A 24,840-nucleotide genomic window follows, 5' to 3' on the forward strand; every position below is an offset into this window, starting at 1 on the left:
AATTGCTAAAAATGTTTCTGAACACTCACAGTTTCTGTACGTCTCATGTAATGGACTCATAACTGTTTGCAGACCAGCATTGGTCTGTGGACCACACTTGGAGTAGCGCTCCTGCACAGCGATTAATTTGGCGTTAGTGTGCAGGCAAAGCAGTTGTGAAATGATTGCTGCAGAGTTCGTGAGGACCTGGACAGGTTGTGAGCAGTATGAACTGAATGGAAGATCTGCGTTCCAGAGACATTTGGAGACTTAAATGCAGGCGAGTGAGATGATTGTGAGATGATACGGATTTGATGGAGAGGAAAGAATCAGAAGATACTGACTAGATTTTAGACTTGAGTGAGAAAATGAGAGTGCCAATAGCAGGAATACAAACTAGTTTGGGGAGAGAGCTACTAAGTTAGGTTTTCAATAAAAATCCACATTTTGGCATTTTTCTATTAGGTAAAAACACACAGAGAGAAATCATTTGGTTCATAATCTAAATTTGCAGTTTCAAAAAAGGACTTGTAACTTTTGCTTTTCTTTGGTTGTCACAGAATTTGAGTATGTAATTACACAAACCCTTAAGCAAAACATACTCAAGAAGATTTTCTGCTTGTATCCTTAGTCTCATTTGTTGTTGCAGTAACTGTTGTTGGGCGCGTGGCCAGGAAACTGTGACTCCTACAAGGGGAGGAGCTAGGGATAAAGTTCACTATTGCCAAAGAAATGCTATTCCCAGTGGATTTGTGTGGAGCAACAGTGATATCCAATGACAAGTTAAATTAGACACAGAGGTGTTTTCTCCAAAGCCGTCTCAGAGGATGCGTACTGTTGAGGGGCCTGGTTCAGACTAAAACAGTCTTTTTGAAGTTAGGTTAAAGTCACACACACAAAATTGTACTAGGGACTTGAAGAAGAATTTTGTTATGTGACTTGAAGAACTGGTTGACTGATAGTTTCACACTTTGCAGAACGGCAACCAGTGACAGATGAGGTAACGCTGCTTTGAATTATGAGTGAAATCTTAAAATCAAGAGTTTGTTATTTACGAAATTCCAAATTTAGGAAATTGCATGTTCGTGTTCCTTAAGTGTGAGAATCTTAGGTCCCTGTTCTTAAAGTACGTAATATTGATAGTCTTATTTCTTATGTTTAATATCTATATTTATTTGGATAGAATTTCTTCAAATTTCATGCCTTACTGCAATGGAATATGATAGTAAAAGCTGTTACATTTGTCTTTATGTTGAAGTCTGTGCCTGGTTTTATAGTGTTTCTGTGTCTGTCTCCTAAAGGTTGTTTCTCTTGTTAATGCTCAAATCTGTATCTTGCAAATGACTTAGTATTTAGGAATTTCTGGCTGATAGTTGCATTCTAAGGTTGGATGCTTAGTTCGGTCATCCTTTCTGGGGTGGCAGCTTTGTGCTTTATTTAAAAACAAGCTTTGGAAAGTTTCACAGATATTTTCGAACTCTTGCGCGTAGATCTGGAGTATGTTCCAGTGGTTAATAATTTAGAAAAGTGACATAAGTAAACTGGCATTGGCAAAAATAGAATCAAGGTCCTGGGACCAATAGAAATTTTTGGATTCCCCAAGCAGATAAAATCTTTTTGTTTTAAATGTGTGGTGGGACAGTGAGCCAGTCTTTTAGTTGATAGAGTACCTAACTCTTTTGTTATAGCAGTAAAGAATGGTTGTTAGTTTGAGGCCAAGAGATTAGTTTCTCTTGAAGACTGTATCCTGGAGACGTGGTATTTCTGGCTCAAGTCTGCATCTCTGCTGAAGTCTGTGCATACTTTCAGCATTTGGGTGTTTATTATCTTTGTAAATCTTAGCATATATGTTATTACAGTTCTCTATAATGCAGCTGTTCCATTTTGTCATTATAGCTTAGCTTATACACTTTAGATATTTGCACACGAATTAGATTTTATTCCCTATTGCCCACTCCTCCCATGTTTTATAGCATAAATTAGAGAAAGAAAAAGAGAGATGAGAGTATATGTGACGTTTTTCTTTTTGTCATAATAGGAATGAATTAGAAGGGAGGAAGGCGTGATTATTTCTTTTTTAAGTTCAGGGTTTGCTTCTGTGGGTGAGGGTATTCATTTTGATTGAAAATGAAAAGATAAAAGATATTTGGTGGAAGATCTTCGTAGGAAAACATTCTTATTTCCTAATTTTAGGCATCTAGAAAGTCTTTCCTAGCTCTGGCTACTTCCTGAAGGACAGCTTCTAGAATATGTGTCACAAAATGGTACATGCTTTGTAGCAGGCATTCAACAAATGAGTTGATTGAATAAAGTGACTAATTAAAGAAGAAAGAGTGCAATTTGCATATTTAGTAGTGATTATTTTGGCAAAAACAATAGATTTCGTATTTCTGATATATGTCATCCCTAGGGTTGTATGGATAATACCTAAGGTGCATTGTGATCTGTGTATCTTTAAAAAATGTATGATAAGGAGGACAGGCTTAATCTCTCTTCAGGCTAAAAGAGAATCTGATAAACTGTCTTGCTGGGTTTGTTGATAGTTTCTTTCTACCTTTAGCACTGATTGATATTAGCAAAGTCTCTTTTTCCCCGTGATTTTAGTTCTGCCTGAAACCAGCTTGCATCGTTTTTCTGTCAGAATCAAAGTTGTTTCTTTCATTATGTGGTTCCTTATTATATCTCTCCTGGATTGTACCACAAGGAAGAAGAATCTTCCCAGGCCATTCCTGCCTGAATTCCTGTAGCATATTTTAGGCATGTCAGCTGTTTGGGCTCTGATCAAGGATTTGATCCAGTTGGCCCCCTAGCTTGAATTGAGAGTGTGTTTGAAAAGCCTAAGCTTCGGTAGTAACACTTAGTTTCCAGAGTTAGAACCATTGCTTTGTGTCTTTTCCTCATCTTGTGCTTCAAAAGGATTTATGTAACTGGGAAAAGACGATAATAAAGTAGATGTTCTTATCAGTAAAAGCAAGGTTAAGTTTGATAAAGTGGTAGAAGGGTCATGGTGATATATTTTGTGTTGCGGGTGTTTCAAAAAAGATTTGAGGGGCTTGCCCTGTGGCTGAGTGGTTAAGTTCGCGCGCTCCGCTGCAGGCAGCCCAGTGTTTCATTGGTTCGAATCCTGGGTGCGGACATGGCACTGCTCATCAAACCACGCTGAGGCAGCGTCCCACATGCCACAACTAGAAGGACCCACAACGAAGAATATACAACTATGTACTGGGGTGGGGGGCTTTGGGGAGAAAAAGGAAAAAAAATAAAATCTTTAAAAAAAAAAAGATTTGGGTGGATGTCATTATCCTCTGGTTCCTTGTGTCTTTCAGCTATCCATCACTCTTTTCTTTCTCTCCCATCCATTATTAACCTAATACAAAGTAAATATATTCCAGAAGACCAGGTTTTCTTAGGGAAAGAAAGTGTAAATATTTTATATAACGTCTCTCTCAAGAACTAGGAGTTTTATAGAGCTAATCTAGTGTGCGCAGCACACTATGAGATATGTAATAATTTTCGTAATTTCCAGAAGATAACAGTTTTGAATTCAAGGGCCTGTTGATTTAGTCTTCAATTAAAGTTTTGTTGTTTTTTTTTTGTTTTTTTAAAGATTTTATTTTTCCCTTTTCTCCCCAAAGCCCCCTGGTACATAGTCGTGTATTTTTAGTTGTGAGTCCTTCTAGTTGTGGCATGTGGGATGCCGCCTCAGCATGGCTTAATGAACAGTGCCATGTCTGCGCCCTGGATTCAAACTGGCGAAACTCTGGGCCGCCGAAAGCAGAGCGCGCAAACTTAACCACTCGGCCACAGGGCGGCCCCCTTCAATTAAAGTGTTTTTAAGCAAATATTTGATTAATTTGTATGCATTTAAAATTGATGCATACATTCTGGGATGGGAGGAAACGTTTTCTATTAAAATTTAAAACAGTAATATATGAGTTGATGAGGAGTTAAAAAAAAAATGCCATTACCTAGATCAGTGGTTTCCAAACTCTTGAGTGTTCCATCAGTTAAAATATGGAACATTCATCCCTGTATGTGCTTATTAATAAATTATACTACTGTCCTTATTTATATATAGTAAGAAACATACACAAATGAGGCATTTTTTTTTAAAAGATTTTATTTTTTTCCTTTTTCTCCCCAAAGCCCCCCGGTACATAGTTGTATATTCTTCGTTGTGGGTCCTTCTAGTTGTGGCATGTGGGACGCTGCCTCAGCGTGGTTTGATGAGCAGTGCCATGTCCGCACCCAGGATTCAAACCAACGAAACACTGGGCCGCCTGCAGCGGAGCGCGCGAACTTAACCACTCGGCCACGGGGCCAGCCCCACAAATTAGACATTATTAAGTGACGAAATAAGGTAGAAGATTTTCTTCTTCATCTCAGTGGAGTCTTCTGCATCCCTTGGTGCAGTTATTCCTCTTTGGAGACTATTGAACTAGATCATTAATGGGGGAGCCCAGCTGAGGCATCTTTTTTTTTTTGGGTCAGGAAGATTATCGTTTAGCTAACATCTGTGCCAGTCTTCTTCTGTTTTGTATATGGGTTGCTGCCACAGGATGGCTGGATGAACGGTGTGTAGGTCTGCATCTGGGATCCAGGCCTCTGAACCTTGGGCTGCCAAAGTGGAGGACATGAACTTAACCACTATGCCACCCAGCTTGCCCCAACCATCTTTATTTTTAACAAGTTTCCTAGCTGATTTGTAGCATTCTCATTTCTCGCAGTTACTTATAAAGTGAAGGCAAAGAAAATGTTTGGTAATAAGAGGATAAACCATCTAGTAATTTTGGCTGCCAAGCTGGGGATCAGATAGAAAGGGTATCCTTGTTTTCAGAGATAATTAAAACTTACCCCAAAACACCACCATGTGATGATCTACCATACTGTTATATGTTTAGTTTTTCCTGTGTCTTCATAGTGATCGTTGTGAAGTTTGAATCTGATTATTTTGTTTCCTCAAAATCTGATAATTTATTCTTGCCTGCAGGTTAAAGCCCAAACTCTATAACGTGGCATACAAAGTCTTCATGATTTTGATCCCTGCCAGCTGTTTTTGCTTCATAGCTTTTATTGCCCCTTCCCCCCATCGCTGCTTCTCTAGAAAACCTCCTTTTGCAAAAACAAACAGAAAAACAAAACCAAAGAAAACTCCTCAGCTCCAGCCACAATAAATGTTTTATCGTTCACTGTACACCTTGTCCTTGCTTAGTTATTCTGCCTGGATGGCCTTTCTTGCTTTGTCTTACTGGAAAACTTCTATTGTCTAAGATTCAGCTCATACATCTCTTCTGGTCTCCAGACAGCTGGTGCTTTCTCCTCCATGTTAGTTTATAGCATTTACTCAATTGCTATAATTATTTGCTTGTAAATCTCTCTCCTGCTAGGCTGAATTCCTCAAGAATAGAGATTGTAAGTTAAAATATAAGTTCCATGAGAGCAGGTACTCTTTTGTTCACTGCCGTATTGCAGTACCTGGCATATAGTAGATGCTCAGTAAGTATTTGTTGAATGAATCTATTTATCTTTATATCTTTAGTGTCTGGCGTATGGTAGGATTTAAATGAAACTCTCTTTATTAAATAAATTACAAACGAACGAGTGAATGAATTGTAAAATCTCAGAAATAGCTTATTTTTATGGGGTCAGACATAGAAAAGGAGAGCTGATGCTTTGAAAGCATGAGTGTATGGCATTGTTAATGCCAAGACGATAAAAAGTGCACGTTTTCGTATAATATCTGATTTCACTTATTGTATAAGAAGGACTTACGTAATTTTTATTGTGAATCTTAATATTGGTATTTAGATGAGAAGATCTAGAAAGATAGCCAAATAATTCCATTAAACTTAAGAATTTTTTTCAGTATTAATTGAGATATCATCTCTTACTCCTTTCTTTAGGGTGTTTGTGAACCGAAGTTTAGCCATGGAAAAAATAAAGTGTTTTGGTTTTGATATGGATTATACACTTGCTGGTGAGTAGCACTTTCTGTCTGCTTAAGAACTACTGCTTTGGATGTAACAGTGGCTCCACAGGAGACAATTCAATAAACACTTGTTGATTTAATCATATATTTAGCTGCCAGAAGCTCTTGTTATCAAGCTGCTTCCATAGAGATTTGAGAATATTGAAATTACCAGACATTCTTGAGATTTAGATTGTACAGATAGGCAGAACAGTGCTAAATTATTTTAGAGACCCTGTTAAGAAATGCTATGGTGAAATTATACTTTACTGTGTATATTTGGGCCCTTTTGGCTTTTACTCCCTTAAGCTGTTCTTCAAGGGTAGAATTTTGGATCTCTTACTCTACCACAGGGTAAACTTTTATCAGTTAAAAATTTTAATGTTATTCTTAACACAAATGGAAAATGTGTTCGTTTTCCATTGGAACAATTGCACACATCCTATGTAAAGACTTTAAAAACTAGAGCTATTAGCTTCGTTCATTATAAAATAGACCCCAAACACCATCACTGTGCTGTTTTTCGCCTCCTGTTTCTGAAACACATTTGACATAATCAATGTATAGTCAATAACTGCAACATTTTCAGAACTTAGGAGGTTTTTATTAAAATATTTGCAGTCTGGTGAAAATGTCATTTAATTTAAGAGATAGTAGGGATGAAGGACTGAGTTGAACACGTGCATATATATAAGTGCATGCACGTGTGTACAGCTATGACACTCGAATCTTTCAGAAATTTTCTGTAAAAAATACCGTCTTTAAGGACACAAAAAACCTTAAAAATGTATAAATTCACTTATATTCAGAAACCTTTTTGTAACAGTATTAGAAAACTGGCTCCCTTTTCAAATTAGACAAATCTCAGTTTGGTATTCACTTTAGGCTACAAATATAAATGGATAATATAAATGTACAAAAGTGAGCACATGCTGTTTAAAAGTTACTGGCACGTAGATGTGGCCATGATATTTACCAAACAAGTTATATATTAAAAATAGACACTGACTTGATTTGAATTTCTCTTTCTTCCCTCCATACTCTATTTATTAAGTTTTTTATTGCCTTAAAGTTATTTTTCCTGCATTTTGATTCTTTCATATTTTCCTAATTGGACACAGAGACTTTTAGGAGCACTTCTCAGAAGGCAGGTGGAAGCACTGTACTTTCTTAGTATAGATCGTGCTGTCCAGATTGGGAGAAAATCTTTCTCCTTTCTAGAATTCTAGATCTCCAGGGAAAGCAATGATGAGATAGTTCAGCAGCTGAAAGAGATATAATCTAAAGCAGAAGTAGAAGTTAATGAGATCAAAAAGTGACGAACTTTTTCCCTTTGGTTATTAAGACAATCTCGTTGTGTTGAAGTAGTATCAATTAGTATCCATACTTTCAATAAGTATTTATTGAAAACCTGTAATGTGCCTGGCACATACTGTTACTGAGCATTGAGAGAGAACTCACAGAATAAAGAAAAAATGAATTCTCGTTTAGTGAAAAAGTCACTGAATCTTAGTCTCTAAACTTTAGAGATACCTATTTGTTTTTTTGTAACCTCACTTCATATTTTAATGCTTACTCTTAGTCTAGACACTAATATACTTTGGTTATGTGTAAGTACAATAGTAATTATTAACATTTATTAAGTGCTTATTATATGCCAAGCCCCGGTCTGAGTTTTACCTACATGGATTACATGTAATACATGGATTATCTCATTCACACCACTTAATATATGCAAAAACTCTAGGGGCCGGCCTGGTGGTATAATGGTTAAGTTCACGTGCTCTGCTTTGGCAGCTCCAGTTCATGGATTTGGATCCCAGGCGTGGACCTACACCATTCATCAAGTCATGCTGTCCCACATACAATATAGAGGAAGGTGGACACAGATGTTGGCTCAGGGCCAATCTTCCTCACTAAAACAAACAAACAAACAAAACCTCTATGAGGCAGATACTACTATTAGTGTCTTCATTTTACAGATGACACTAAGATGTTAAGGACTTTGTCCAAGGACATTTAGCTATAATCAAGCTGAACTAAGATTCAAACCTAGGCATACCTGTATATATATGTGCATAGTAAGTTTCAATTATCATTTTGAATAATGAAAATTTATAGTGAGGTATAATTTCAAAGTAATAAGTTTCCCCCCCTTAAACAGAACTTAAGCACTCAAAAGAGCAAAGCCATTTAAAGTAGTCCCCTTGAGAGACTAGACATTCCAACAATTCTGTGTTGAATGAAAAACATTGTTACCCTTCTTGTGGTATTGCCTTCCCTCGGGTAGGAAAGCTACTTTATATTTATACTCTGACCTGTTTTCCAGAATGATATTTATTAAATTGATCTGTGACTAACTTTTGGTTACTTAAAAAACAAACAAACCATACCCTTGAAGTGCTAAGGAATTTTCATCAGAAAAATGTGCCATGAAATACAGACACAAGACTAAATGTTTTATGAAAACTTTGAGTATTTGGGATAAATATCCCTGGAATAAGCATAATAGCCTCACAGGGGAAGTTCTTGAAAAGTGTCTATATTCTTTCTGAAGCCTTCTCTGAGACATTGTCTTCTTGCTGCAACCCTGACACCTTGGTACATCATTCTCTCAGAGCAATTTATATTGTCAATTGCAGCTCTTTTTTTCCTTTTTTTCGGTGAGGCAGATTGTCCCTGAGCTAACATCTGTGCCAGTCTTCCTCCATTTTGTATGCGGGCTGCTGCTGCAGCATGGCTTGATGAGTGGTGTATAGGTCCACACCCGGGATCTGAACCCAGGAACCCTAGTCTGCTGAAGTGGAGCTTGTGAACTTAACCACTCCTCCACCAGGCTGGCCCCAGTTGCAGCTTTTGTTTACTTGCCAGTCGCCCCGTTGCCCTGCAAGTTCCTGAAGGACACGGGCTTTTTTTATTTTTACACATTTATATGCTATGTGTTGCTTAAAGCCTGGCTTATAGTAGGTGCCCAGAAAATATTTATTGAATGAACAATTTGGGTGCATAAGTTTTAATGTATCAGTTTAAGAATCAATCATGGTACTTGACCCAGTAAATACACTAATTATTCAAGTGAATTACTTTTAAAGATGCACTTATTCTTAAAATTTTAATAAACTTTATTCAGGAATAAGTTGCATACAATAAAACACGTGCATTTTAAGTATATAGATTGAGTTTGACAGAATGTATGCACCTGTGTAGCCACCACCACAATCACGATATAGAATATTTCCCTCATTCCAGAAAGTTCCTCATTGCCTCTTTGAAGTCACTTCTCTCTCCTACCCCACCCTTTGCCCCAGGGCTTTTTGTCAATATAGATTAATTTTGCCTCTTCTAGAATTTCTTAAAATGGAATCATACAGAATGTACTCTTGTGTCTGGCTTCTTTTTTTTTTTAACTTTTTATTTTATTTTATTTTTTTAAAGATTGGCACCTGAGCTAACAACTGTTAGTTGTTAGTTAACAACTGTTGCCAGTCTTTTTTTTTCCCTTCTCCTTCTTCTCCCCAAAGCTCCCCAGTACATAGCAGTATATTCTAGTTGTAGGTCCCTCTGGTTGTGCTATATGGGACGCCACCTCAACATGATCTTATGAGCAGTGCCATGTCTGCGCCCAGGATCTGAACTGGCAAAACCCTGGGCTGCTGATGCGAAGCACGCGAACTTAACCACTCGGTCATGGGGCTGGCCCCTTAAATTTTTATTTTCTTAATTTTTAATTTTTTTAAAGATTTTGTTTTTTCCTTTTTCTCTCCAGAGCCCCCTGGTACATAGTTGCATTTTTTTTTAGTTGTGGGTCCTTCTAGTTGTGGCATGTGGGATGCCGCCTCAGCATGGTCTGATGAGCAGTGCCATGTCCATGCCCAGGATTCAAACCGGCAAAACCCTGGGCCACCGAAGCGGAACGTGCAAACTTAACCACTCGGCCATGGGGCCGGCCCCTTAAGTTCTTATTTTGAAATAATTTTAGACCTATGGAAGAGCTGCAAAATTAATAGTTTGCCTTTACTCTCTCCTAATGGTAATATCTTACTTGATCATAGTACAATTACAGAAACTAAGAAATTAGCATTTAGTATAGTACTATTAATTAAACTGCAGTTTAATTAATTGTTTAGTGTTTACTGGTTTTTTCACTAAAGTTCTTAATTCCAATCCAGGATCAAATTGAGAATCCCACATTGCATTTAGTTGTCATATTTTCTTAGTCTCTTCTGTTATAGTTCCTAAGTCTTTCCTGTCTTTCATTGCTGTGATGCTTTTGAAGAGTACTTGTTAGGTATTTTTGTAGAATGTTCCACAATTTGGGTTTATCTGATATTTTTTCATGAATAGGTGGAAGTATTTTGCATGTTTGGGAAAAATACCACAGAAGTGATGTGCTCTTTTCAGAGCACGATACCAGGGTACATAATGTTGTGAAGTCTTATTAATAGTGATGTTAGCCAGTCAATATTATGAAATTATCCTGTTTCTCTTTAAAATTTCTTTTTGTGGAGGGAGGTGCCAAGTAGTGTTCCATTGTATGTGTATACCACAATTTGTTTATCTATTTATCTTTTGATGGACATTTCGGTAGTTTCTAGTTTGTGGCTATTATGAAGCTACTGTGGTGTATAAGCCTTTTTGTGGATGTATAGTTTTACTTCTGGGTAAATACCTGGGAGTGGAATTACCAGATTATATGTTTACCTTTTAGGAAACTGACAAATGGTTTTTCAGAGTAATGATACCATTTTAAATTCTCACCTAGCAAATATGAGCATTCTAGTTGCTCCACTCCTCACCTATACTTGATTCTTGCAGGTTTTTAGTTAGTCTTGAAGTCAATAGTGTAAGTCCTCTATCTTTATTCTTTTTTGGAATTGTTTTGATTTTCTAGATCCTTCACATTTCTATATAAATTTTAGAATCAGCTTATCAGTTTTTAAAAAGGCCTGCTGGGATTTTGATTAGGATGTCTTGATCTCTATATCAACTTGTGGAGAATTGACATTTTAATTACTCTGGGTCTTCCATTCCATGAACATGATACCTTGTTCCATTTATCTAATTTTCTTTAGTATCTCTTAGCAATGTTTTACGATTTTTGGTTAAAGGTCTTTCATGTGTTTTGTTACATTTATCTAAGTATTTCATGGTTTTTTGTAATTGTAAATGGTGTTTTTAATTTCATTTTCTATTTTTTTGTTGCTAGCATTAAGAAATACAGCTCATTTTTTATATTGACGTTGTATCCTGTGACTTGCTAAATTCACTTATTAGTTCCAGTAGCTCTTTTGTAGATTCCTTATAATTATCCACATATATGTTCATATCATCTGCAAGTTACTTAATTTTTCCTTTCCAATCTGTATATATTTATATCTTATTTTATTAAAACTTTGTTTTGCCTTATTGCACTGGCTAAAACTTTAATACTATGTTGAATTAGAGGTGTTGAGAATGGACCTACTTGCCATGTTTTTGATCTGAGGGAGAGAATGTTCAGTTTTTCACTATTAAGTATGAAGTCAATTGTAGCTTTTTGTAAATGTTTTTTATCAGGTTCAGAACGTTCCCTTTTATTCTTAATTTTCTAGGAGTTTTATTTTTGACATGAATGTGTGCTAAACTTCATCAAATGTTTTTCTGCTTCTGTTGAGATGATCGTATGATTTTTCTTTTTTAGTCTGTTATAAGAGAGAATTACATTGATTTCTGAATGTTAAACCACTTTGCGTTCCTGGAATAAATGTCACTTGGTCATGTACTGTTCTTTTTATATAGTATTGGTGAATTTGCTTTGCCAGTATTTTGTTGAGGATTTTGCATTATGTTCATGAGGGGTATTGGTATGTAGTTTTCTCTTCTTGTGATGTTCATCTAATTTTGGTATTAGGGTAGTGCTGGCTTCATAGAATGAATTGTGAACCATTCCCTTTTCCTATTTTCTGAAAGTTTGGGTATGAGTGGTATTGTTTTTTTCCTTAAATATTTGATAGAATTAACTGGTGAAGCCATCTGGGCCATGAGTTATCTTTGTGGGAAAGTTTTAAATTATATATTCAACTTTTAAACATGGATATAAGGCTAGTTGGAGTTTCTATTTCTTCTTTTATTAGTTTTGATAATTTGTGTCCATTTCATCTAAGTTTTAAATTTATTAGCATAAAGTTGTTCATAATATTCTTTTATTATTCTTTTGATATCTGTAAAGTCTGTAGTAATGGTCTCTTTTTTTTTAAGATTGGCACCTGGCTAACAACTGTTGCCAATATTCTTTTTTTTTTTTTCCCCTGCCTTTTCTCCCCAAATCTCCCAAGTAGATAGTTGTATATTTTTAGTTGTGGGTCTTTCTAGTTGTGGTATGTGGGACGTCACCTCAACATGGCCTAATGAGTGGTGCCATGCCCACGCCCAGGATCTGAACCAGTGAAACCCCGGGCCACCAAAGCATAGTGTGCAAACTTAACCACTCGGCCATGGGGCTGGCCCCTCTTTTTCATTCTTGATATTGATAATTTCTTTTTTTTTTTCCTTCATAAGTCTAGCTAGAGGTTTATCAGTTTTATTGATTCCTAGACCCTGAAGAACCAGCTTTTGGTTTCAGTGAATGCATAAGAATAAGGGAGATTTAAATTTAGAGGTGATTTTAAAGTAATAATTTATAAGTATGGAGTTATAACCTGCTTTTCTGATAATTGTTGACTATAAGAAAGTAATTACTTATAAAATTAATATAGTAAAGTATTATCCAAATACTCCAGGTACCACTATCTTTATTTGCTTTATATTTTTTATTAGGACTAAGCAGGAAGCTCTTTGATTTCTGACTATAATTTTTCAGTTTGATTATTTGTTTTTTTGTGTTCTAACTCTTAGTATCATTAACATTATTTTTTGTCTTGTTGACTTGCTTTCTTGCTTCCAGTGTTTGTGGAAAATAGCAATTTTCTGTTTAGAGTGAAATGTGGCACAATGTACTTCCTTTCATTTTTTTCTCTTGTATATTTTGACTTTAGAATTTGGAGGATTCAGAGAAGAATTGGTTTCTTAATTTTTTTCAGTATTAACTCAGTATATATTAAGTGCTTAACAAATAGTAGCTGTTATAATAAATAGCTACCTTTTTTGTATAATACTACTATTCCTAACATAAAGAAGACATTTAGTAAGCATTTGATTTTTGGGGTGGGAAGGACTAACTCAATAAATGTTAATTTTATCTGAAATGAAATGATTAGATATGCTATAGAACTGTTACCTAGCATAATCTGTGAATTGGCTACTCTAGCAAACAATATTTTGAGTGATACAGGTACCATTTACAGCATAGATGGATTACAAGTTTTCAGAAATTGATGGTGAGGCCAGGATGGATGCTTCTGAAAGGTCTGGATAGGACATCACATCTCCAATGGCAGTCATGTTTTGGAATTGTACGTTCATTGAGAGAAGATGGTTACTGACTCAGGGCCTTACCCACTGTAAACTTTGTCTAAATTTTTTTCAGAGAATAGCTACATGGGTTTCTTGGAGTTTTTTCCCCTTGTTTTCATATGTGGGAAATGTATACGACTTTTTCATGGAAAGTGTAGGGAATGGGATCTAATTTTGGAGATTTAAGCTATTTTCATAAGGAAGCAGCTCTGTTTTTAGTCTTCTAGACAATGGCCACAGAACACCTTCTTTAGGCGGAGGGGTGTCATGGTTTGGTTTGGTTTTCATTTTTTACCTTTTTTATAGTTCATATTGATAAATGAGAAAATTTGCTTTGAATAATCCTGATGTTTTGAGAATGCAGTTCTTCATGTCAAATGTTGGGGTTGGTAGAATTAGTGGTGAATAATCATTTAAAACTTTGATTTGTCACTAATGAGTAAGGAAGACGATAATTGAGGCAAGAATATATACATGGACTCTTAAGAATCTTAAACTGTATACATAATGATTTTAAACTTGTCATTTTCCAAAAGTAAACTGTATAGAGCTTTGGTAGAATAAAGTTACTTTGTTGGGGAGCAGAGGTTTTGGTTTTATTTTTAGTTTGTTAAAAGAGAAATTGGTGGCTTTACTTGTGTTATCTTTTAAAAATTGTATTATTTTGCTTACAATTTGGTACGTTTCTTCCCCTGAATGAAGTGTGTCACACAGTTCAGTAACATAACCCATTCTGATGGGAAGGAACCTCGTTATCTTTATCTCATCTGAATGCCAGCCTCATACCTCAAACAATTTTTCAGAGAAGATCCCTTCATCATCAGCTGTCTCTGTAAATAAAGTGAGCCATACATTTTTAATGTTTTTATTAGTATATTTGCAGGGTTTCCATGTAAGATTGACATTTTTATATAAAATAAAAACAAAAACCCCCAAACAAAAAACTTGTCTATTGACATAAACTAATTTTTCCTGTTTGTTTTAATTCTGAAATCTGCCTGTAGAATTAACTGCCATTATTGGCATTTAGCTCCTTATTTCTGTAATGCTGTAGATTAACACTGTATTTCTCTAGTGGAATTATGTATATTTCTTATGCTTTAACCAGTTTTTGTACTAAGTACAGATGAATTTATATATGAAGTTCAATGTTTAGAATCTAGGTAACACTAAGTATTGTATATTAGCTTTCCCACTGACCAACAGTGGGCTGTGTTTTATATAAAAAATACTATTTATAATTCCTATTTATAATCAGACCTATTTATAATTCCTCTCTTACCCCAGATTACTTTAGCAACGTTCTTTGCACATGATGTATATCAGAAACTCGTCCTTCGCATTTTTGGCTTCCTCTTCAGATATGTTTTTCTTTTCCCTTTTCTTGAGGCTTCTTAATTAATTAATTAAATTTCCTTAATTAAATTTCCTTAATTTCCCTGTTAGGTGCTCTGGTTTCCTAAGTTGCCCTACTGTGGGTCCTTTCTAGACCTCAGATTTTGTTTATGGTCTTTATCTGAGAGCAGTCCTTAGCTTTTTTATACTTACGTGGGACAGTCAGCTGAGTCATACAGGTAAGTGCATTCTCCAGGACAAATTAAGCCAAAAAAGATCTTCAAAGTCAACCTAAGATTAGGTCTTTGTACTTGTAAGAGAGCAAGAAAGTTCTTTTTAACCCAGCTACAGTCATGTACCGTATAACAACATTTCAGTCAACAACGAATGGCATATACAAGGGTGGTCCCATACGATTAGTACCATAGGGCCCACCCTGTGGCCGGATTCGCACACTCTGCTTCGGAGGTGGAGGGTTTCTTCAGCTTGGATCTTGGGCGCAGACATTGCACCGCTCCTCAGGCCATGCTCGGGCACCATCCCACATGCCACAACTAGAAGGACCCACAACTGAAACTATACAACTGTGTACCGGGGGGCTTTGGGGAGAAAAAGGAAAAATAAAATCTTTAAAAAAAAAAAAAGATTAGTACCATATAGCCTAGGTGTGTAGTAGGCTATACCATCTAGGTTTGTGTAAGTACGTTCTATGATGTTCGCACCACGATGAAATCACCTAACTACACATTTCTCAGAACATATCCCCATATCAAGTGGCCTTGACTGTACTCCCTATCCACAGAATGAAGGGACCAATGTATACTATTTTTTTTAATTTTTAAAATTCTTTTAATTGCAGTAACATTGGATTATAACAGTATATAGCTTTCAGATGTACATCATAATATTTTTCGAATTCTGTGTAGATTACATCATGTTCACCACCCAAAAACTAATTATAGTCCATCCTCTCACATGTAAGCCTAATCACCCCTTTTGCCCTCCCCCCATACTATTTTTGAATTTTATTTCTTTGCTTTTGTTTGCATAGAAGACTGCTAAAAATGTTCTCTTGCTGAATTTGTTATTACCAACAGTGGACAATAGAGTGAAAATAGAAAACACGGGGAGAGTTGGTGTGTTTTAGGTTCTTTAGTGCTTGTTCATTTTTCAAGTGACAGGTAGACATAAATAGTCCTGTGTTTTCTGTTACTGTTAGTATTCTGTTAGTTTTATAATATTATACCCAGAAATTTATTTCCGAGGTTTTAAATGAGAAATTCTTTTCTGATTAAATGAGTGACATAAAATACTTACATCACCTCCTTATGATTATAGGTCACTATCTGACAGACTGCTGATCTATAAAATGTACTTTCTTTTTTTTTTTTAACATTTTATTTTCCCTTTTTCTCCCCAAAGCCCCCAGTACATAGTTGTATGTATTTTTAGTTGTGGGTCCTTCTAGTTGTGGCATGTGAGACGCCGCCCCAGCATGGCCCGATGAGCAGTGCCACGTCTGCGCCCAGGATCCAAACTGGCGAAACCCTGGGCCGTCAATGTGGAGAGCACGTGAACTTAACCACTCGGCCACAGGGCCAGCCCCCAAAATGTGCTTTCTTTAACAAGCAAAATGTTAGCCAGTGGCTAAATGAGAGTAATCTAGGTGTAAAAAATGATTTAAAAAAAAAAGCCAGAATAATCCTCTTTCTGTTTCAAAGGTTAAGTCCTATATACTCTGAGTTTAGGCCCAGTCTTATTTTTATCTTTACTAGAGGCTGTATGGTTGGAGAAAAAGGCAGAAACCTCAGAGTGTGTTAGACCTGGATTTGGATCCCAGCTCTACCTTAGCTAGTTCTTGGCCACCAGCATGTTACTTAATCTCCCTGAGCCTCAGTTTCTTCATTTAATCCCAAAAGGGGGGTAGTTGGGGTGGGGGAGGAGGGGTAAACTATTGGTATAAGTTTACATGAAATAATGTATATAAAATGATTAATGCAATGAAAGTAGTTCTGTTGCTCTGAGTAGTGATACCAAAGTATTAATATACTGAACTTGGGCTGTAAGGGAAGATCTAAGGAATGAGGAGAAAAATATCAATATAAAACTCATTTATACCCCAATATATTATGGAAAAATCTGGAATGTTAGCCAGATGGCAGTGGAATATTTAATCACTCTTTTGTCTTTAATTTTCTTTTTAAGTATTGCAAATCATCATGAACTTAATAGATAAAATTCTTTTCTGAGTAGCTTTTTAATGACATGGTGTTTGGCATCACATTATGTCGCCATAGAAATTAAGCAGTCTTTCCAGTGAAGGGTTATTTCTCAGCAGGATCATGCTGAAGGAATAGATCTCTGAGAACAGATCCTTACTTAAATTAAAAAATTTTTCTTGAGGGCCAGCCCAGTGGTGTAGTGGTTAGGTTCACATGCTCCTCTTCAGTGAGCCCAGGGTTCTTGGGTTGGGATCCTGGATGTGGACCTACGTACTGCTCATCAAGCCATGCTGTGGCAGTGTCTCACATACAAAATAGAGGAAGATTGGCGTAGATGTTAGCTCAGGGACAGTCTTCCTCACCAAAAAGAAAAAAGATTTTCTTTATGACAAAGGTATCACTGATATGCTTCTAAGTGTAAGGGTTAGGGTTAGGGTTAGGGTTCTTTTAAGTGGAAAGAAGTAGTTGACCTTTGGGTTACGTGAAAGACTTAAACATGCAGTAAGTTCCATGGAGTTAACATCAAAATTATATATGTAGAATAATTAAACTGTCAGAAGTCTTTACCCCAAGGGAGACAAGGGCAACATTTTTGGGTGGGGGGAGGGTTTGTTAATATTTACTTAATGTTCTTCACAAATATAGAGTGACTCTTGGTGTAAGATTATGAAAAATGTATTATTTCTAACTTGATTCATTTAGGAAATTATCTTGATTTTTCAATTGTCTCCTTTGGGGGGGGGAGGGGCAGCTCTTGGGCTCAAAGATCCAAAAAGAGACACATTCTGATTTTTTTCCAGCTCCAACACCTATAGGTTCTGAGCCATTTGGATAAGTCCAGCAGTGAGTTCCTTATTTTTGTTACCATTTCAGAACTAGTGTCCAGTCCCTCCCATTTTTCTGAGAAATTGTCAGGAGGAAGAGAACAAACGTTTACTAAGCATGTGCTATTATGTGCTAGGAAATGTACTTTGTGTACAGTATACCTTTGAATCCTCACAGCAGCCCACTGAGACAGGGTATACTAGCTCCATTTTACAGATGAAGGCCGCCAAGTCAGGAGGTAAAATGACTTTCACGTAGCTAGCAATTAACTTAAGACTCAACCAGAATTTAAACTCAGGTCACTTTCCATTTCTTATGCTGCTCCCACTTATCAGAGGAACAGAAATTATTTGCTAACCTCTAAATGAGAAATCAATAAGAGAAAAAAGCTCAAATAAAAAAGATCCTTCATTTTTTTTTACCAAAAATGGAAATCCTCCATAGGGCAAAATGCATTTTTCTCTTGCATTTGAATGTAGTCCTCATCCTTAGAATATAGGTAGTTTTACACAATTTTTTTTTCAATTTTTAAAAATAATCTTAAGGAAATCAAGCCTAAAGAGTACTGTGTAAGTACTCTGTTCAAAGTGTTAGAATTCTAATATTGTCCTTTTTTTCCCCCCAATGACAAAACCTTGGGAGGGATTGAAAATATACTTTAGACTCCTCCCTTTTGAATTTTTCTGCCCTCCTCTCCTTTCCAGCCCGCATCATTACCCACCAGGGATGAAATCCAATTAGACAGACCTAAGCACTTGCATTAACAAGGCTAAAGTAAGGAGAGAAGATAGAATAAAGCTATTAAGAGTACCAGGGAAGAAATTAAGAGAAACTAGTTCTTGGTGTCCATAAATTAGAGGGTTATCCTGCTAGGAGCAGAAGCTTCTCAGGGTCTTTGATCTCTCGTGCAGAGTAGGTGCACTCTGATCTTGTATTGTTATTGAAATTGACATTTTGACACGACATTTAAATGAGCATTTTTTGCGTGGTATTTACTGAAGTCAGCTATTGTATATCCTCACCAAACTTATTGGCAATTGAGGTATTTAAAGGGAGTGAGGAAGGGCTGGCCTGGTGGCGCAGCCGTGAAGTGCGCATGTTCCACTTCCGCGGCCCGGGGTTCGCCGGTTCGGATCCCAGGTGCGGACGTGGCACCGCTTGGCATGCCATGCTGTGGCAGGCGTCCCACATATAAAGTAGAGGAAGATGGGTGTGGATGTTAGCCCAGGGCCAGTCTTCCTCAGCAAAAAGAGGAGGATTGGTGGCAGATGTTAGCTCAGGGCTAATCTTCCTCAAAAAAAAATAAAAAGGGAGTGAGGAAAAACAACTTAGGTAGAAAGTATTATACAGTACTGGTGTACTGTCACTGAAGACATCTCAAACAAGGTAGAACACCTTTTTTTCTCCTTTAAAATTGTGGTAAAATGTACATAATGTAAAATTTACTGTTTTATCCATTTTTAAGTGTATAATTGAGTGGCATTAAGTACATCCACAGTGTTTTGCAAACCTCACCACTATCCATTTCCAGAACTTTTTCATCATCCCAAACAGAAACTCTGTACCCATTAAGCGATAACTTCTCATTCCCTCCTCCCTCAGCCCCATAACTTCTAATCTACTTTGTCTCTGTGAATTTCCCTATTCTAGATATTTCATATAAGTGGAATTATATAATATTTGTCCTTTTGTATCTGGCTTATATGTCTTAGCATAATGTTTTCAAGTTTCATCCATGTTGCAGCATGTATTAGAATTTCACTACTTTTTAAGGCTGAATAATATTTGATTATGTATATATAGCACATTTTGTTTATCTGTCATCTGTCAATGGACAGTTGGGTTGTTTCCATCATTTGGCTATTGTGAATAATGCTGCTGTGAACATTGATGTACAAGTATCTGTTTGAGTCTTTGCTTTCAGTTCTTCTGAGTATATCTGCTGGAATAGGATTGCTGGATCATATGGTAATTCTATGTTTAACTTTTTTTTTTGCTGAGGAAGATTAGCCCTGAGCTAACATCTGTTGCCAATCCTCCTCTTTCTTTTTTTTTTTTGCTTGAGGAAGATTAGCCCTGAGCACTGCCATCTGTGCCAGTCTCCCTCCACTTTATATGTGAGTCACTGCCACAGCATGGCTGACAAGTGGTGTAGGTCCCCACCCAAGATCTGAACCCGAGAACCTGGGCCACCAAAGTGGAGGATGCTGAACTTAACCACTACTCCACGGGGCTGGCCCCTATCTTTAACTTTTTGAGAAACTGCCAAACTCTTTCCCACAGTGGCTATACCATTTTACATTCCCACCAGCAATGCATGAGGGTTCCAGTTTCTCCACATTCTTGGCAACACTTGTTATTTTTAGATTTTTGTTGTTGTTGTTTTGATAATAGTCATCCTAATGGGTGTGAGTTGGTATCTCATTGTGGTTTTGATTTACATTTCCCTAAAGGCTAGCGATGTTGAGCATCTTTCATGTGCTTATTAGCCAATCATATATCTTATTTGGAGAAATGTCTATTTAAGTTCTTTGTACTTTTTTTTTGAGGAATATTAGCCCTCAGCTAACATCTGCCACCAATCCTCCTCTTTTTGCTGAGGAAGACTGGCCCTGAGCTAACATCTGTGCCCATCTTCCTCTATTGTATATGTGGGATGCCTGTCACAGCATATGGCTCGTCAGGTGGTGCTAGGTCTGCGCCAGGGATCTGAACCCGTGAACCCCGGGCTGCTGAAGTGGAGCATGTGAACTTAACCGCTACACCTCCGGGCCCGCCTCCTTTGTCCATTTTTTAATTGGGTTGTTTGGTTTGTTGTTGTTGAGTTGTAGGAGCTCTTTAAATATTCTAGATGTTAATACCTTATCAGGTATATGATTTGCAAATGTTGTCTCCTGTTCTGTGGCTTGTCTTTTCATTCTCTTGATAGTGTCCTTTGAAGCAGAAAAGTTTTTAATTTTGATGAAATCCAATTTATCTGTTTTCTGTTTTTTTCTTTTGTTGCTTGTGCTTTTTCTGTCACTTCCAAGAAATCATTGCCAAATTCAATACACTGAAGATTTTCCCCTATGTTTTCTTCTAAGAGTTTTATAGTTTTAGCTCTTGTGTTTAGGTTTTTGATCTGTTTGGAGTTAATTTTTGTCTGTGGTGTAAGGTAAGGGTCCAACTTCTTTTTCATGTGGATATCCAGTCTTCTCAACACCATTGAAAAGACTGCCCTTTCCCCACTGAATGGTCTTGGCATTCTTATCAAAAATCATTTGACCATATATGTGGGGAGAGCACTTTTTATTTATTTATTTATTTTGAGGAAGATTAACTGTGAGCTAGCATCTGCTGCCAATTGTCCTCTTTTTGCTGAGGAAGATCGGCCCTGAGCTAACATCTGTGTCCGTCTTCCTCTATTTTATATGTGGGACGCCTACCACAGCATGGCTGGATGAGTGTGCGTACATCCGCACTAGGGATCCAAACCAAGGAACCTCGGGTCACCGAAGCAGAATGTGGGAACTTAACCACTGTGCCACTCGGCCGGCCCCAGCACTTTTTTTTTTTTAATGAAACATACAACAGTGTAAACTTTTGTCTGTGTTTCAGTTTTCTGTGTGTGTGTGTGTGTGGGTGTGTGTGGGTGTGTGTGTGAGGGAGATTGTCCCTGAGCTAACATGTGTTCTAGTTTTCCTCTATTTTGTATATGGGTGGTCGCTGCAGCATGGCTTAATGAGCAGTGAATAGGTCTGCGCCTGGGATCCGAACCCACGAACCCTGGCCACCAAACGGTAGCATGTGCACTTAACCACTACACCACTGGGCTGGCCCCCCAATCTTCCTCGTTTTGCTTGAGGAAGATTGTCCCTGAGCTGCCATCTGTGCCAGTCTTCCTCTATTTTGTATGTAGGATGCCACCACAGCATGGCTTGAAGCAGATCACACGAACTTAACTGCTACACCACTGGACCAGCCCGTTAATATTTCTTCTTAAAGATAAGGGGCTGACCCAATGGCACAGTGGTTGAGTTTGCAGTTGCCAGTGTTTATGTTCTTACTTTCCATTGCCAGTCATAAAAGCATTCAAATGTAAGCCAGATACTTTTTTTGTGAATAAATGTCATGTAATACTATTAGTTGTATCAGTAAAATTACTAAAATGAATCCTTTTTTCCCCTAATATCGCAGGCTGTTTTCAACATGGGTAAATTTGTTTACAAAGTAGTCCTAATATAATAGCTACCTTTGATTTTTTATCTCTTTTCTGCTTACACATTCTCTGAATATTTGCTTTATAATAGGGATAATGGCCACTGGGCAAAGGACAAATGATAATGGAGTCAGCTGTGTAGGTTAAACCTTAACGGATAGAGCCTGCTGTGTCAGGGAGCTCTTAAGAGTCGGTTACTTCGGCAGACCCTGAGGTGATTGTGATTCTTTCAATGTTGGGAACGTTTGTTTGGTTTGACAGTTGTGAGAAGGAATCAAATTCAGGTAATTACTATTGTTATGACATAATTGTCATGGCATTGTGGTAGGGGACCAAAGTAAGTGACTACATGAAGGTTCCTTTATTTCCTAAGTTTTTTTTATCCACCCCATCAATTTTTCCTTGAGATGAATAGAGTAATAGTATTATCTAGGCTACTCTGTGTTTCTTGAAGAATGAGTTTATTTCCACTTGAATTTCCAGTTCATTAAGTACTAAATCTATTTGCTTCTTTAAGACTCTGAAGAGGACAGTCAAAACATTTCATTTATTTGGGAGAACTTATGTGGAAGTGTCTGACCTACAGGGTACACTAGAGTTTGCACACCGGTGGCCCGTGGGCCCAACTCAGACCACCATAGTTTGTCTCAAGTAGAGTTTGTTGGTTTTTTCAAATTGAGTCAGAAGTTAAAAATTGGGAGATTACAAGTAAAAATCTAGGGCTGACTGTTATCACGAAATTGGCCACATTTGGCTGTCATTTCCACAGGGAACTCAGCTGTGGCTGCGTAGCTACTGTGAGACTCGCACCAACACTTTTCACACTTTCACACAGCCCATTGCACACGATAACTGACGTGCCTGACCCTGCTGTGAGTTTTTGGAACATATTACCTGCATCTGAGTCTCAGAAAGTTTGTCTGGTAAACTTTATAGAACCTTGATATAGTCCTTATAAAAATGAATTATCTGTATAAGCCTGTATAAATCATACATAGTTTCAAGAAGACTTCCTGGGGTGGGTTAATTGGCTCCTTTTCTGTTCCCCTGTACCTCCTTAGTTATATTACGTTGTTGATCTTCTAAAATTTATTATAAATATCTAATTGTATATCCCTGTAGTGCACTATGAGCTCCCTCAGGCCAAGGACCAAGAGCTGTTGTGGTTTATGTTCTTGGCATCTAGTGCCTGGTACACAGTAGGCATCCAAATGTTTGTTATATTTCTCTAACTTTAGTACAGATATTTAAGTGTGGTGATCTGTTCTTATTTTGGGGGAAAAAATTACATATTAGCTTCAATTTTTTTTAAATTACAAGCAGCTCCTTTGATTAAAGAGGATTTTTTGAAGTTATCTCAATAATTTTCAGTTTTCTTGTTTTAAATTCAAAACAATACTCTAAATACAAATTCCTAGTAAATGTACAGATTCTCAGAGGGAAAAAAATTGGAGTTAGGTAATTTTTTTTCCGTGTATTTTTAAAATAAACATTCTTCTAATACTCTTAATAATTCTTAAACAAATACATTTCCTAATTGCCATTTAATTTTGCTTTTGCAATGACTTGAAATTGGTAGTTTTTCAAACTCTGTTTCGTTATTTGCATATCTAGCCATTTGGGAGTTGATTTTCTTTCATATTGGTAAAAGTGTTGCATAGTGTCTAGCTTTTGTTTTGTTTTGTTTTGTTTTTTTGAGGAAGATTAGCCGTGAGTTAACATCTGCTGCCAATCCTCCTCTTTTTGCTGAGGAAGATTGGCCCTGAGCTAACATCCATGCCCGTCTTCTTCTACTTTATATGTGGGATGCCTACCACAGCATGGCTTGTCAAGCGGTGCCATGTCTCCACCCAGGATCCAAACCGGCGAACCCCGGGCTGCCGAAGCGGAACATGCACTCTTAACTGCTGCGCCACTGGGCCGGCCCCTAGCTTTTGTATTTTAAGTAATTAAAATTGAAATAGTTTTTAGAAATTTTCATTATCTTTGTTTAGATCACTTGTGATCTCTTGGGTTAGAGATAAAATTTTTGACTATGTCTGTTATTGTGTTAGGGTTTTCAAATAATTTTGAAAAGTAGAAAGTTCTAGTATCTGTTTATATGAGAATTGGAAAGACTTTTATTTAAAATTTCCTTAACGACAATGTGAATTGTTACCTTTCCTGGTTATAGTCTCAGAGAACCAACATCGCGTAGCCCGAACAACTCTCTAGTTGTTGATGTTGACGTTGATCACGTTTACAGCATAAAAGCGAAGAACTGTTCTTGAGTGGTTGGGTTGGATTTTTAGTTTTCATAGTGATTGGTGGTCGTGGTTTCTCCTAGTTGTAAGGTTTTTAGGACTTTTAGACATTATACTTAGTCATTTCTGCTCTTCTATTATTAGTACCATCTCCCTTTCACAAAAAATTCAGAAGTTAGAAGAGTCTCTCCATGTTTTCAAAAACCTAAATGTCTCTAGGGAAAATGACTCCCTATAAAGTTAAACATAATGCATACCTTAAAAGTGTCAGTATCTTTAAAGGATGTATGTACTTTATGAAAGTAGGATAATATCATTCTTCTTACTGAGGGCAAATATCCACTGACAGAATCAAAATAAAACATTTTCTTTCTATTCCATATTTAGACGTCTGGTTAGACTTTTAGCAGCATGAAGTTGGTTCTTGTCTATATCAAGATGACAAATTTAAGTGTTGGAGGGGTAGAAAAGTAGGTAGGTAGTTAGACACAGGCAAGTAGACTTAGTTTAAATGGGTACTTAAAAGCCAGATGAGACTGCTCTGGTTTATCCCTTATTTAGTCTGTTCACTTACTCTAGGTCAGTTTTAAACACTTTACCAGCTTCATTCAGTTTCTATCTCATAAACCTGAAATGTGC

General features: G+C 37.0%; 1 protein-coding gene across 29 annotated transcripts in view; it reads left to right on the forward strand.

Annotated features, from left to right (window-relative positions):
* The window catches only part of NT5C2 (5'-nucleotidase, cytosolic II), a 148,597-nt gene that overhangs the window by 102,303 nt on the left and 21,454 nt on the right, over window positions 1–24,840 (forward strand). For 20 of the 29 annotated variants that reach the window (XM_014852168.3, XM_070484014.1, XM_014852161.3 and 17 more), the window contains one exon: window positions 5,883–5,956. The exons of 4 other annotated variants lie outside the window; for them this stretch is intronic. In XM_014852168.3, the coding sequence (XP_014707654.2) occupies window positions 5,883–5,956 (74 nt within the window). Of the gene's footprint in view, window positions 1–722; window positions 980–5,882; window positions 5,957–24,840 lie in introns of those variants that run through there. 5 more of the 29 variants (XM_070484011.1, XM_070483986.1, XM_070483991.1 and 2 more) reach the window with 4 other exon arrangements.

Source organism: Equus asinus, chromosome 2 (genome assembly GCF_041296235.1).
Source record: "Equus asinus isolate D_3611 breed Donkey chromosome 2, EquAss-T2T_v2, whole genome shotgun sequence".
Classification (NCBI taxonomy): Eukaryota; Metazoa; Chordata; class Mammalia; order Perissodactyla; family Equidae; genus Equus; species Equus asinus.